The sequence below is a fragment of the Stigmatopora argus genome, chromosome 3 (assembly GCF_051989625.1).
Source record: "Stigmatopora argus isolate UIUO_Sarg chromosome 3, RoL_Sarg_1.0, whole genome shotgun sequence".
In the NCBI taxonomy this organism is placed as follows: Eukaryota; Metazoa; Chordata; class Actinopteri; order Syngnathiformes; family Syngnathidae; genus Stigmatopora; species Stigmatopora argus.
In genome coordinates this window covers 11,880,680-11,896,850 of record NC_135389.1, presented here as the reverse complement: position 1 = coordinate 11,896,850, position 16,171 = coordinate 11,880,680, and the positions used below count along the sequence as shown (strand labels likewise).

The following is a 16,171-nucleotide window of genomic DNA, read 5'->3' as shown; positions in this document are numbered from 1 at the left end:
CGGTCCTTTGGAGTGTGCAGGACACTGCTGAGGACTTTCTACGACACTGTGGTGGCATCTACAGTGTTTTATGCAGTGCTCTGTTGGGGATGCGGGAGCACGGAAAGGGACAGGAACAGGCTGAATAAGCTGGTCAGGAGGGCCAGCTCTGTTCTGGGCTGTCCTTTGGACTCTGTGGAGGAAGTGGGAGAGCGGAGGATGCTGACCAGGATGATGTCCATCATGGACAGCACCTCCCACCCCCTGCATGAGTCTGTGGAGTCCCTCCGAAGCTCCTTTAGCAATAGACTGCGGCACCCTCATTGCAGGAAGGAGCGCTTCCGCAGATCCTTCTTCCCATCAGCTGTCAGGCTCTTTAACAAAAAAATGGCTGTGTGTTGAGACCTACCGTATGCATGCATGTACATTTATGTGTATGTATGTATGTATGTATATATGTGCTAAGCAACACACTTATTTAATTATATATTTATTCATGTATTTATTTCTTGACCTACTTATTACCTATCTATTTATGTCTAAAATGCCTTTCCTATTCCTGCATCCTCACCCTCTTGCTACTGTAACAACGAAATTTCCCGAATACGGGATGAATAAAGTTATCCAATCCAATTAGCTTCGATGGCGATAGGAAAGAAGGAAGAAAGAAAGGAGGATGGATATTTTGTAAAAATGATTTTTGGTGAGTAAAATATGGCTATATTCCTAAATAATATTTCAATTGTGGGCCATGTTCTGATATCTGAAAAGCTCCAGTGTTTGTATTTAAGCTCCAGTGTTTGTATTTAATCACAAAATGCTCCTAGGAAGTGGATTTTACCCCAGTTTAATTTTTGGCGTTTCACCATTGACGTCCATCGCTGTCTTTTCCCGGGAAAAATCACCCCCCTGGCCTGGTTGTAATGTCTCAAAAGCTCCAGTATTTGTATTCAATCAATAAATGATGCTAGGAAGTGGATTTTACCTTATTTTAATGCATTTTTTGTCGACGGTCATCGCTGTCTTTTTCCCGGGAAAATCACCCCCTGGCCTGGTTTTAATGTCTGAAAAGCTCCAGTATTTGTATTTAATCATGAAATGCTGCTAGGAAGTGGATTTTACCCAATTTTTGTGCATTAATTTTTTGATTATTTTTTATGTGTCGCTGCTGTAGCTGCAGTAGAAGTTTTATAGCCATAAATTAGTTTTTGAGGATTGGATTGATACGTTGAAGGCGCTACCAGAAAATGCACCGCCCGCCACTGATCTATATATAGGGAGATGGAAAATAATTTAAAGAATTCTGTTCATCTTTATTGCTGTTTTAAACACTTCTGCTCGGTGGAGAAACGTATTTTCTTTAAAGTGTAGCAAAGACTTTATGTTTGTACATAATTGAACACACTGCTGTTTCAGAAAAGGAAAGTCGATTATAGTGATTTTTCTCGACTGTGTGAGTCAATGTCTCTGTTCAATCCAATTGCACCTCTATATTCCTGCACATTTATACGGGTATGTTAAACTCAGGTTTAAAAGATGGCTATTTAATCTACATTTCCATTGTTTTGTTAGTGTTTAACAGAAAAAAAGTGAAAAAACTAATGTTTCCAATGGGACTTAAGCAAAAATATGTTTTAGCTTTCGTTATGAAAACACAATAGCCATTCATAAAGTACTTTTTTCTTCTTCTTGGATTAATATCATAATCAAATGTTTTCATCCCTATTTATACTGTCTTAAAATGTAATTTTCCACTGTACTTGAATGTCAGTCAGAATGCTATTAATCCAAAGTCATTTTGAGGTTGTTTTTGGGAAAATGCCCAAAAGTTAATAAGATAGAAAAATAAATACATGGTGTTATGAAAACTGTGATAGCTCACTCAACGTGGCAACAATCGCTTTTGCTGATCACTACTCAACAGAAGCTCGGTACTAGCCTACTGTATACTGTACTGGTGGGAAATGACACCCATGTAATGAGCAATCATGGAAAAAAAAAGTCCAGCAATCGCATCATCGTCGACGCTGTGAAGGAGAGTCCACTCTCGTGTACCTTCTTTTCCTCCTCCCTCCATCTCTCCGCCTCCTCCTCCGCTTCCCCGTCCCCCTCCACTGTCGCCCCCTCTTTCATAAATCCATTGGCTGTGGTCTGCCTCAACTCTCCAGCGCTGCGCCTCTGTTATTGGAGCCAAGTTAGCTGCCGACGGAACTCGTCCGGTCCCTCTCTCCCGGTGCTCGAACTGTGGGATTATGAGCAGAGCCCAACCTGCCTGTGCCACTCTTCCCTGAGCTTGCGACCGTTCCGCACCGTGAGAAAATCTGCACCTGAAAACGATGGAGTCCCGAGCACGCATTTTCTTGCTTTTCCTCCTCCACCAGGTAAGACTGTGTGCCTTTGGGTCACGACAGGCTTTTTTCCCCAAGTTTGTTCGGAACACGCACAAAGCGCATTGTGCGGCTTGTGTGTCTTGTCAACGTCGAAGCAGGTGAACGCGGCTTATCTGCCTCACTCAAGGCATGTCGACCTCTTGAATTACAATAGGAGATAGTAGATGAGGATGGATAATTGGAGTGAGTGTGTTGATCTTATTGCTCATCAGCCCTTGTCCCTAGCCGCATCTATATTCCACTCAGACACCAACTTCAACGCCTCCCCCGGTCCCCCAACCCGTCTCAGCCTCTCTTTTTTTTTCCTGGCATAGAGAGGACCGAGTGAGTGAGGCGACTGGGGCTGTCAAAAGAAGCTGAAAGTAAGAGGGAGTTATAGCTCGGCTGCTCTATTTGTTGCATCCCCCTGGGTATTTCATTCGCTCCTTACAGAAATAGTCTCTAGGGATGCTGAATAAAGACTTAATTTCCCACTGTGATGTAGCCACTCTCCTGTTTGATATGATGTTATTATAGTTAGGGAGCGGGGAGACCCCCAAGTGTTCTTTGGAAGGCTGGAAATAATCTGAGCAGAAAAAAACCTCATCCCACATGTAGTGATTTACATCAGTTTCTGAAGTTTAATTTTGAGGTTTTCCCATAAGACAATGAATAATGCAGTGATCTTTGACTATAACTTTGCATACACAATGAAAATCCATGAAGTGTGTTGATGGTGTGACTTGCTTTCAAAGGGAAGGCTTTTTCTGGTCAAATTGATGCGTTCAGAAAAAAAAGAAATGTTGTTAAAATACATTTAAATGCATTGCCATGGTCCATTTTACTTGCTTTGTCCTTTGCTTAATTATACATTTGTGACAAATACAACTTTCAACACAATTTGTCGCAAAAACCTCAATCCCAAAGCAGAAAAGAATAGAAATATTGTATACAGTGTTGTAAATCAAAACTCAGCTGTATTATGCGCAATACATACCAACCTATCACCCACCCCTGAGAGGTCAAACAAAGTTAAATAATATAAACAGACACAATCTAAATACAGTATGAGGCAGCTGTCGGAACATTTTCTCACAACCTTGCATGAATTTTATGTCTTGAGAATGTAAATACAACTGTAATCTCCTTCATTAATCAGCATAATTCCCGAATAAATCTGATTAAGACATCAATGAATTCATAAACTCGGCAGCAAAATTGTCTCCTATTTGACCGCACCCGGAATGCAAACCTGTTGTCTCCTAATTTCACACGGCACATCAATACTCTGTAGCGTCAAAAGCTCATCAAAGAATATTATTTATAGAGTCTCTTATTGTGTTGTCCCGCTCTACAACAAGCTGCTATGAACACATCAGCATCTCCTCTGCTATGAATCCATGTTTTTTCTTTTCTTTTTTTCCCCCAAATGAAAAACTAAGTACTCTCATTGCGCATAGCACTGGTTTGAAAAAAAGCTCAGCACAGCTGGGAGCTGCAGGTGGAAAATATATAAATATATTTCTCCCTACCTAGCCTAATTGCTATTCAAATTCCTTCTGCCTTCTTTGTCTATCTTTCGTAACCTAATAATGATTCTTATTTTTAAGGATTTATGATTTTAATCACAGTTTAAATTCTGGTCTTGCACTTATTCACTGCAAGACTTTATAGACATGGTGTTCAATGGACTGTTAAAGATGCTGTTTAAGGCACTGCATGTGCAGCGAGTGGGGGAACAGAGGGGTGTGATGGAGGAAAGAATAATTCAAAACAGTTTATCTTGGAGGAAGCTGACCTAGCAAGTGACATTTGTTCTGAAGTGTACAAATACACAGAGGAAAGATTCTTTTTTTTTAAATAAATTGTTCATAGACTTAGGTGGGATTTTCAGTGCATGCCTCAAGCGACAAGTCCTGAATTTGTGATCTGATTTGGGCAAACGATGAATTGCTACGGGTAGATTAGCTCTATCAATGCGGGCCTGATGTTATCAAAAAAAGCAGATCGATACCATATACACATCTACTTGAATAACTCACGCAAAGGTGCATAGACAATCAGATAAACCTGCCAAGTATATTTCAGATTTTTGGTCGACTTTGTCATTTGAATATGGTATGTAAGTTTGAAGCGTTTCAATGTCAAAAAGACATTTGCTTATCTGTACGAGATGCAACAGGTATTGCCTAAGAACATGCATCTCCTATACATTGTCATTTTCAAATGGATTTGCACTTGTGAACTACAGTCGTAAATCAAATGACAAACAGAGATGTTAAGTCAATACTCAGATTCCTTTTCTTTGCTGTGTGGTTTCAGCTCTAGGAACCCCATCCATGTTCAGCCATCAAGCCCTTTGGTGGGATACAATGAATCATTTCCCCACAACCTTTGGCAGCTTATTCCTCCCGGGAGCACGTGTGTGAAAGATCGGTGTCCTTTTAGACCTGCCATCTGCCTTAGTGCTTTTTTTACTCGTAGGCTTTTTATAATGGAGACAGAAACAGCGTGATGAGCTAAAAAGGCTCATGAGAAAACGTCAGTCTTTATGGCAGTGTGAGCTCTTTGATCCATTGGTTTGCTTCTCCACATTGTGTATAAAGTGCGTTAGGGTGATTGTATTCAAAGTTTTTGTTTGAGCATTTCCATAATGCTTGGAGGCAGGTAATTTAAAATGAGGTACTATTTATAGTGTAGTACTGCACCAGCAATACTGTACATGAGTGACTTCAAGCACTATTGCTAAGGAGGAACTTTCACCATGTAGGTGAACACTAAAACACCAATGTCGAATAGCATGGAAATTTACTTTCTGTTTTATTGATAGATTGAGTTCCCTAGCGGACATCATAAACTCGTCGGATTAATTCAACAGTATCTTTGCTGGTTGTTTTCAACTCTTCAATTTGCATAATCCCTTACTGTAGTCTTGCTAAGTGTTTTAGAATGTCAACATGTACATTGTGAATAACGTACTTCCAGATGATAAGTGTACAAATTAATTCTTCAACTATCATGGCCATTTTTTCGCATGTCCAGTACAAGTTTTTCTTCTTTAGTCGAGAGCGCTACAGCATGGCTTTTTATACCTGCTGGTTCCCTGGCGAGCGTGTTTGAGCATCAGTGAGCTGTGATATGTTTTAAGGTCAAACACTTTCTTGACTCAGTTGTGGGAGCGTGTGTGACCTTTTGTCAGAGGAAAAAAAAGGAATTTCCTTCAAACTTGTACACTTTGACCAGGCTACCTTCATCACTTGAGGGAGCCAACGAGTGAGAGAGCGGAGGAGGGATGGATATGGTGAGAGTAGTAATTTAAGTAAACATATCCCCTCGGTGTTCCATAAGAGTCTTCCCACATACTTTCGAAATGGCTAATTATGCCAATTGACGTTGCACATTGCCACGGTAAAACTTGCCAAGTGAGGGCGGAAACATAACAGAGTACCCTTTGTAGATTAATGGCTTATTTGCGAGGAGAGGATATGAAGGATTTGAAATTCACCGTGCTGTTGCTCCTGTTGATCACGCTTTCATCTCAGGTCGCTGTCCTCTTGTCAGTATTGTTGTCAGACAAGCACACCTCAAAGGTGACATACTGTAGAAACCAAAGTAATTCAATGAAAACTCTGTAGGAGAGAAATTCTCACTCCGTATTATGTCTTCAGCCACCTGTGACAAATACCCGCTCTATTCCATCGTACATATTCATGAGGTGCTCACCTGTTCGGTTTGGCTTCTTTCCATATTGAAATATGAAAGTTGTGCGAAAATATGCTAATGTCTTCATTTAACAGGTAGACCTCTTCTGATGACTGGTTACTGTGTTATATGTGGGTCAATTCTTGTAAAAGGGCTCGTTGCTTTCCATCTTTGTGGTAGCCATACAAAACTCCTTCAAATGCTGACTGACTTATTTCATGGTTGACTACTAAAGTAATGCCTTTTATTCTTTTTCAATAAACCAGTACAATACTTATCAAGGTTCATCTGTATGAACGGCTCCTGCTTTCAGCAACTCTTCCACAAGTTCCACCACCAATCAAACTATTATCACAGCCAGCCCAAGCATTATCCTAAATATCATTGATTAATTATGCCCATTCATCTTGATTCTTCACTTTTGCCTCCTCCAATTCATCCACCATTTACGGTCAAATGGTTGTGACAGAGTTATTTATCAGATTATTCAGAGTTCAACTCAAGTGCAACTGACTTGTTGAAGAAGGGAAACAGAGCCTCATGTAAAAAGCTTGCAGGAGAAGAGAGATAAATCTTATCTTTAAAACTGCAGTTAATATTGAGGCGAATCATCATCATCTTGACATTAAAGCATCAGTGTGGCTTTTCCCTCCTTTTTTCAGGTGAAAATGTGAGGAAAATGGTTTAGAAATGGCGCCCCTCACTTTTGCATACTATGCCGCGCTTTGTTCGGCAAGTGTCTCCCTGATGCAATCATAATCTTCTTTGTTGTTAAACAGCACTTAGCACGGCGTACTCGGGAAATCAATCAGGTAAAACTATTTCAACCCCTTACTTGCTTTGCCTTTCTAAGCAATTCATTTTCCCCGTCACATACACCTTATTTGCAAATAAATATCAATATTTGTTTGGGAGAATTGTGATAAAGCCAAACAGTTTACAACTAAAGTTGCACTTTTCTCCTATCTGTTTGTCAACGCTATTGTAACTTTTCTTAGCACATGTTGTACCAATGATGCTGCCTAGATGGCAATAAAGTGCCAGTTATTATTTTCAAGACCGCAACAGCATGCCACCCAAAAGATCTTTATAGTATGCAATGCAAGTTTGACTTTCTTTTGTGTGTGTTGACTTACATATGTATACATGACTGAAGTTGCTTAAAAACCATACTTTTGTTCTTAACTTCAGGAAACCCTTAGTTAATTTCTCTTAAGCTACGAGAAATTAACTAAGGGTGAGCATACACAGGCGGATGTGAGTGCTATACTGCATGTGGGTCTCATTAAACATTTTTAGTATGGCACCATGCGCGAGGTGTAAAATAAAATGATAAGGGGCTTGTTATTAGTTCTTCAGTTAAATTTCCATCAATATATCATAAGTATTACGCAACACACACCATTCCTTTTCTGAACCGCTTTATCCTTATTAGGGTCGTGAGGGTGCTGGAGCCTATCCCAGCAGACTCCGGGCCAGAGGCGGGGGACAACCATCCACTCTCACACCCATACCTAGGGGCAATTTAGAGTGTCCAATCAGCCTACCATGCATGTTTTTGGAATGTGGGAGGAAACCGGAGTACCCGGAGGAAACCCACACAGGCCCGGGGAGAACATGCAAACTCCACACAGATGGACATGACCTGGATTTGAACCCAGGACCCCAGAGCTGTGAGGCCAACACACAAACCACTCGCTCCACCGGGCTCCCCTGGAGTCTTGTTTTGTATATATATATATTTTTCAACGCGTAAATAGAAACACACGCTGGACTTTAGAAACTTTTAAATAGAGACAAGCCAAAAGGAGAATGACTCACTCAATTCAGTGAAATGTGTATTTTTCCAGTCTTGGAATCTAAATTAAAAACATGAAAGTAAGTAAGGAATCAAGAAGCATTTCAGTCAATTAGCTATAACCCTCAACGTGGGAATATGGGAGCAATAATGATGATGAATGAAAAATTTACTTGTTCTATAGACTTTGCTTCTGTCCCCTTGTAACATAACCCAGACTAATGGTTATTTTTGAGTACAGATTTGAATGTTTTTGATTTTCATTAGGTTACTTCTCTATCCTGTCACGTCCTCTGCACTGTACATGCTTTGCTGGACACAATTTTCCGCTGAGGTGGCTCCGATGCAGACCTTTTTTTCCCATGTAAATGCGTAGTCACACTACGTGGCCAGTTATCAGACCATCTATTACTACAGCACCCCTCCTGGCTGCCAAAACTAAAGAAGGCTTTTCTGTTTTGCATAATGTTTTGTTGAGACATTTTATACTTGTTTGCATTTCCAGGCATACATAAAGCTAAAGTGATGATACTAGAAACTTTTTAGAGGTTATCGTGTTTTTATTTCATCAGATTGAGAGTTTTTTAATGTATTATGAAAGAAAAAAAGCATAACCGATTGTATGAACAAATGGTTTAAATTAAATCCTAGATAATGACAAAAAAATCAATTATGCTTTCAAATGTCAAGTGAAGTCCTCAAGAGATGTGTAAATCTAATGTGATTTTGTTTAAAATTAGTTAAATGTCATGCCAGTCATGAAAGACAACTTGTTAATGCTTGAACTTACCTGTCGAACAAATACGATTCCACTGCTCTCCTCCCTTTCTGATGTATTCTTGGCACGTATTGTTACTTTCCTCATTTCAGTTGCAAGATTGCTGCCCAAATTGACACAACAACCTCAATTTGGTGTTGTTGTCTGTAGAGATCACAACTTTTGGAAAGGTTAAACATATATATGTCAAAACAAATCCTTCACAATCCTACACAAATCACATTATTGTAAACAACTCCATTGCAATGCCTCAATGGTTATAACATGACCTCATGGTTGTTCTATTTGCAAAATGTCAGTGTTTGTTATTATGCCTTGCTCCCTTGCAAAATTCATGAATTAAATACATTGCAGTTAAAAGTTTTTCATAATGATGTTAGCCTGTTTTGTACAGAACCCCACAGAAATTTAATAGAAGCTTTAGGCAATTTTCTGACATTTAGTTAAACCGACCTTGTCCTCATCGCTTGTCTATCACTTCTATGTATACCACAGCTGATTACTTGCCGTCATACAACAGCCACCTTTGTGCAGATTTTACACATGACTAGACCCAGCCGTGCTTTCTAAGAGAAAAGCAAACGTGCTTCTTCTGCCTCATTTCAGCTATTCTCTGGGATGTGACAGCAAGTTCAAATGAGTATCCAACTGGGGAAGATCAAGACGCAGACAGACAAAGAAAAGAAAATTGATAAACCTAACTATAAACTGACAGCCTGGTGGTTGAGTGCTTAGCCCATTGGCCTCACTGTTCTGGGGTTGAGGGTTCGATCCCAGGTCAGTCCACACTGTCTGGAGTTTGCTGGTTTTCTCGGGCTTTCGTGGTTTCCTCCCACATCCCAAAACACATGCACGTGGCCTGGTGGAATTGCCCATAGGTATGAGTGTGAGCATGATTTTCCATCTCCTTGTACTCTGTAACTGGCTGGCCACCATTTCCGGGTGCATGACCGGACGTTTGGTTGCCGGATGTTTGGTCGCCCGGACGTTTGGTCGCCCGGACGTTTGGTCGCCCGGGTGAATATAATTTTGAGAGCTGGTTTCAACAGTAGATATTTAGATATTAAACTCTCTCTCATGAATATAATTTTGAGAGCTGGTTTCAACAGTAAACTCTCGGCGTCAAACGTCCGGCGACCAAACATCCGGCGACCAAACGTCCGGCGACCAAACCTCCGGGCGACCAAACCTCCGGGCGACCAAACGTCCGGCAACCAAACGTCCGGCGACCAAACGTCGGCGGGTATAGGCTCTAGCATCTGCCGTGACTCTTGTGAGGATAAGAAGTACAGAAAATGAATGAATAAATAACTATAAATTAGTGGCTTGTTTATATGGTTCTAAACATTGAGTCAAATCGGCTTTCACTTGCGGCATAATCCATAGTATTTTTAAAAGGCCTTTGTTTCCCCCTTCTAATTCAATTCAGTCCATTGTGCAGAAACATACCTTTGTGACCAGCATCCCAAAGAGGTGTGTGGAATTGGCTACTGGGTTATTTTTGGACCCATTACTATGGAAACACCGAAAATAATGTTTATGGTTAACCACTACTTTTAACAGATGCTGTGTATCATGTGGAAGTGTGACACAAAATGCTAGCATGCTTTATCATACAAACAGTCCAATAGCAACTCGTGAGGCCACCCACATTCAAGATTGGAACGACAATTTTTAAATTTTAGTTTCTTGTTTAATAAAAAAAATACATCATAAATTCTTGTTATATTTTGGGCACCACATTAAAACATTCTTCTTGAATTTGTGCAAATTGATGCTAACTTGGAAGACACTTTTAGGGTTTGTAAAAATGTTGCAACATTTGACACCGAGCTAAAACCCATTACAGGATTTTCATGAGGCCGAAGTTGGGACGCAATTACTCTATTCTTCTTTTGAAAGGCATGAATATTTTCCAGGTTAATCCCAACAATAACAACAACAACAACTTTAACCCCTAACCTAACAACCCCAACAACCCTAACCCCTAACCTTTTGGCTCAGTTAAATTTACTTGTTCAAAAATAACAACGATTTAATGGGACAGATTTTCCATGTCAAGTTTTTGGTGCCCAAACATCATATTATGCACAGTTTGTAGATTTCAATGTTTTCTTTGCACACTAATAGAGAAAGCACAGCACCAGTAATATTTGTCAAACACGAATCACTGTGTTTGACATTACCCACAATAACTAAATGACTAAGTAGTGTGACCAATTCGTACTGGAGTTTAATTGATCAAATAGACCAACAGTAGACCAACCAGTTTGTAGTAGTACTCCTAAAGTAAAGTGTAAAACCTTCCTAGGGTTAAAATCACACAAAATAAAGATTCATTGCGCTCAGTTTTCTTGGTTCAGTCTATTAGTTTACATATAAGGAGGGAAGGCGACAGATAAAAACAGAAGACTATAGAGAGCCAGACAAGTAGGAGTAATGAGACCGTGGTAAGAAAAGGCAAGCTGTAAAAGAGCAAGCAAGTTGGTGAAAAAGAGAGAAGAATTACGGAATATGGAGTTCCATGAAAAGATTAACGTGTGGACGGGTTCGTTGAGTTGTGCTTTTAAAATGGCTCCTGACAGAGTCATTCCTCACGTAGAGATTTACCTCAGCTTTTTCACTGTTGGGAGGACAAGAGTGAACGACCCCTTCCACTGCTACCCATGAATATTCATTTGGTGTGAGTGTTCGCAGGCTGTTGAGTAGAATGATAAATTGTCTCATTCGCCAAGGCCTGTATTTGATTCCCATCAATTCCTTCACCCTATTTTACCCGCAACTGTCGTTCATCAAATCAATCGTCTTCGTATCGTCTAGCACAGGCGGCACTTGGCAACAGATTGATATTTCACTTTAAACTGGATATTGCCTTGTCAAATGCGCTTGCACTTTTGAGCCTGGTAAACACTGGGTTCCATTCACCAACAATACTTGACAACCAATTCCTTCGTTGCTTAAGGGCATATTCATACCTGCATGCCAGGTGGTGTTCTAACATACTTTTTTGCTTATACTAGGTTGAAACGTTACTGTACCAAAAATTCACAGTTGGCGCATTGTTTGTTAATGTAGCATTATAAAAACATGATAAATGCAGTACATTGATGTTCTAATGTGCTTTGCAAGGGTCGACGGTTTGATCCCATGTCGGTCCTCGCTGTGTGGAGTTGACATGTTCTCACCGGGCTTGCGTGGGTTTTCTCTGGGTACTCTGGTTTCCTCCCACATCCCCAACACATTCAGAATGGGCTGGTTGAACACTCTAAATTGCCCCTTGGTACGAGTGTGAGTGTAAATAGTTGTCTGTCTCCTTGTGCACTATGATTGCCGGGCCACCGATTCAGGGTATCTTCTGTCTAGTGCTCGTAGATAGCTGGGATAGGCTCCAGCACCCCCCATGACGCTTGTGAGGATAAGCGGTTCAGAATATGAAGGAATGATATTAATGAATGATTCTTTTGTGGCTAAAATGTAACTTATTAGGTTCAGCAGACAAACTCCAGTTTGCATAGTAGTATAGGGCTCTCTCTACCCATACCAATCCCAGAGCTGTCCCTCTCCATTTGTCTCTTGAGCATACACCGTTTCAAGGGCACCTCAACAGTGCTCAGGATTTCTAGTTTTCCACAATATTTTTTTGTCAGCAGCAGGCATCAAGCGCAAGTCATACAAATGATTTATTGTCCATCTCAGTTTATTAAAGTAAAATACATAATGATGTAGGTAGCTAATGAAAACTTGCACTCATCAGTTTAATTTATGTGAACAGAATGCTAATGGCCTCAGGGATGTATTTTCTTCTTTATTTTTGTGACAAAACCCTCAGTGATGAGGGAAAAATGCAGGGATGTCACAGGTGTGAGAGCACTGATAGATAACAACCCAGGATCTCTTAAGATTGGCTGATTGGAGATAAAACACACACACATACAACATGAAATAATATTTGACAGTTAAGACAGATACAAAGCTTGATTGGCAGAATCTGACTTTGAGCAAGGGAATCGAGACTGAAATGACACTGATGCCGCCGGCACATCCGACAAATGAAAAAGCAAATAAGAATGAGATCTGTTGGAAATTGAATAGTAAATGTCTGGATGAATATTTAATTTATTTCTTGTATTCATTAGAAAAGGGACATGATATCACTTGGGGGTTGGAAATGAGAACTTCTACAAAGCTGAATCTACATAAGGAATCAAAATGGAAGACTGGAGGATCCATTGTTCGAATTCAGGAACAAGAGAAAGTTGACAAAGAAGCAAGTGATATCATCAAAGAGAATCAAAACAAAAGGAGTGCACAACTTGTCTTGTAACATGCATCCAATCAAATGCTTGACAAACAGCCCTCCTCGACAGAAAGTTTTCTATTATGTCCCTGGTGGTTTTCTCTCTTGAAACACATCAACTGTCCTTCCTTTCATCATCAATGTTGAAATGTTATTAGTTGCTCTTCTGTTATCATTCATTTGCAAAACACATTTCTTCTGTTTTCTTTGTTATTTTTCAAAAACAGAACAACAACATACTTTGTCCAGAAGATAACCGCATTCAAATCTACTTGATGTTACATTTGCAAGTGATCCGGACAATGATATCTCCTTTAAAGCCATGGTAGCTCTAGATTAAAGTACTTTTTGCTATTTATATTATTGGTGAACACAGACACGGACGGATACATCTTCCATTTAAATGTTGTAAGGTATCCGATTTTACATGAACCTTTTTAGAGGAAAAAAATGTTTGTGCAGACCTAGAAATGATTTTGACATTTTTGTTGTTATTGGTAGATTTGCCTTGTCGGCTCTATACAGTATGTCCAACAGAGTAAATTACCTCTTCTTCAAAGGAGCGCTTTATTGACCAGTGAGTTCATATGTTGTTATGAATTCATCTTTTTAACAACTGAATTCCACAATTCCCACACAAATTGAAAAATGCAGTTAGAGAGCAGAAGCCGCCGTCTGCTGCTGCCTTCATGGGCGCTCATCTAAGATGACATTTGCCAAAAGGCAGACTATACCCCAGAATGGATCCCAGTCAAGCACAGGGCATGACTAGAGTAGATCTTAATTACTTTGAATTGAGCCAATCTTTGTAGTTGATGTCAACAATGATGTAAAAGCCTTACAGTATCATTCATTCATCTTCCATTCCGCCCATCCTCAAAAGTGTTGTGGGGGTTGCTGGAACCCAACTGTCTTCGGGCAAATGGCAGACTACACCCTTGACTGGTCGCCAGTCAGTCGTAGGGCACACAGAGAGACAGACAACCACTCAAAGTTCCACCGAATGGGAATCCAACCCAGACTCCCCGCACCAAAGTCAGGCGGAAGAACCACTGCACCATCAGCTGGTGCCTTACAGTATGTTTTTACAAAATGAACAACTACACACATTATTTAATAAATTACACAAAACAATCTGAATTCGGCAATGTGTGCTATGTGAATGTAGCCAATGACAAATTCCAACTCAAATAAAATCCAAACCATTCATTACACTAATAATATTACCGAGTCAAGCAAGTGACTTTGAGTCTGAATTTCTTACTTTTTTCTCTTTTTTAGGCACCTTTGTGCTCTCAAAATTTAGTTTCTTGCCTTTGTGTAAAGTCAATACTGGCTGTGGCACTGAGTTTACTTTGCCCACAGCAGATGATCACATGCAGTGACGGATGTAATTCACAATTAAAGACTGTTTTTTACAACAGCATAAAGATTATTACTCCTGTTTACTACCGTGACATTCATTTCAGTTTTGACAAAACTCCCCTCTCCCTCCTTTCTGGACTCAGCTTGCAGTCACAGAAAGTGTGCTGCTGCTGTCCCTTAAATAGATTAATGCTCTGATGGAAGTGGCTGGGCTTGGTGCGGGTGTGTGAGAGGCGTGTGACTGAGCGAATTAACCATCACGACAGGGGCGAGAGGGTTTGAATATGGGTGTTGAGTAGTGACTGATGGAGCAGTCTGTTGCTGGAGGCAAAGAATGGATGAGAAAATGTGACTGATAAAGCAAACACTTGGCTGGAAATAACGGAAGCATGAGAGGGTCGGTGCGCTAGCTGACGGCAAGGGTCAAAGGGAAATGTCTAAACAAGAAAGGAGTACCAAAAAGTAGTCAACGAGGGGAGATGTTGAAACAAAGGTGTTTTGAGATGTACACAAAAGATATGAAAGGGAGTCATAGTGACTAAAATTGCAGTTAACATTCACTCAGCCAAATGCAGTGCTATGATGGATTGACGGCATTGTGTGAGGTGATACGGGGTACATTCATGATCACACATTGGATGGATGGATGGATGGATGCAAAATTTTTCCATTTACTAACACACTTAGCAGCTGACCGACTTCATTGTCTCTGCGATAAAAAAAATGGAGTGCACATCAACATGCTTAAATGTGGCTACCACCATTCCTCTTGCTTCTAATCGCCCCATTGTTCGACTCCACTTGCTCCATTCTCAAGGCGTTAAAATCCCACGTCTCACTCGCGATACACTTGAATTCAATTTCACACTTTCCAGCTGCTACAATGTCCTAATTCAATTTGTGCTGTTTATGGGAGCGACGACCTGCTCTCCGAGGGAAGTTTAGTTTGCATGAGGAAAAATGTCCATTCCACTCTTGGTCAATAGGCCACAGCGGACGCCTGAGCACGCTCAGCTGCTATGCAAAGCCTTAAAAGTGCATGTGAACGGCCTTGTGGGAATTTCTGATTGTGTTTCCAGGTTTCTATTGATATTGGAGAATGTACTAATAACATTCGATTCAAAAGGGATTGTTTTTAACAACATGAAGTCGCTTCCAATAAGAAAACAAAAGACAAGGCGTACACGTTCAGTTGCAGTTTCCTGATTCACTTTATATTGGGAAAAAAGAGCTAACACAAATATAATATTGTATATATGACATAAAATCTTGTGGTGTTTTCAATAAGCTAAGAAGTAAGAAGTCTTTTGAGATATGCTGAAATCATGCACGTTGAATGAACATTTTTTCCACGACTTTTGAGGCCTACTTTCTATTTTGAGATTTGTTGCCAAAAGTCAAAATGTTGCTCATTTTCACAAATGTAATGATGGTATTCATTGTTTCCCCTGTGAAACTTAATCAATGCTATTGTCAATATTGAACTAATATATCTCCACTGAGTGACAATTGTCTTGTGTTAGAAAGGAACTATTGTAAGTAAACTGGTTACAGTGCCCAATATCACTCTAAAGTTGATATTTATTTAAATGTAATAATATTTAGACTCATTGCATTCCATTGACAACAATATACATCATACCAGCTGTTAATGTTCATCTTTCAGTCCCATTGACGGCCAGGCAAAACGGGTTGGATGTCGTGCGTACTCAATGGCAGCCAATGAAGGCCCTTTAAATATTTTCCCCTTTGTTTTGCAGCATATTCGGTAGTTTAATCACAGGTACCTATCTACAAGCAGAAACATGTATGGAAATTTTTAATTAGAAATTTTCAACAAACTCAGCCAGACTAAAGCTCGGTCTTGTGCTGTACAGCATAAA

General features: G+C 40.1%; 1 protein-coding gene across 1 annotated transcript in view; it reads left to right on the top strand.

The window, feature by feature from the left end:
- The first annotated feature begins 2,042 nt into the window (after positions 1 to 2,042).
- cdh13 (cadherin 13, H-cadherin (heart)) overlaps positions 2,043 to 16,171 on the top strand; it is a 155,483-nt gene continuing 141,354 nt past the window's right edge. The window contains exon 1 of the mRNA XM_077596184.1: positions 2,043 to 2,360. Coding sequence (XP_077452310.1) covers positions 2,316 to 2,360 — 45 coding nt within the window. The 5' untranslated portion in view covers positions 2,043 to 2,315. The remainder of the gene's footprint in view (positions 2,361 to 16,171) is intronic.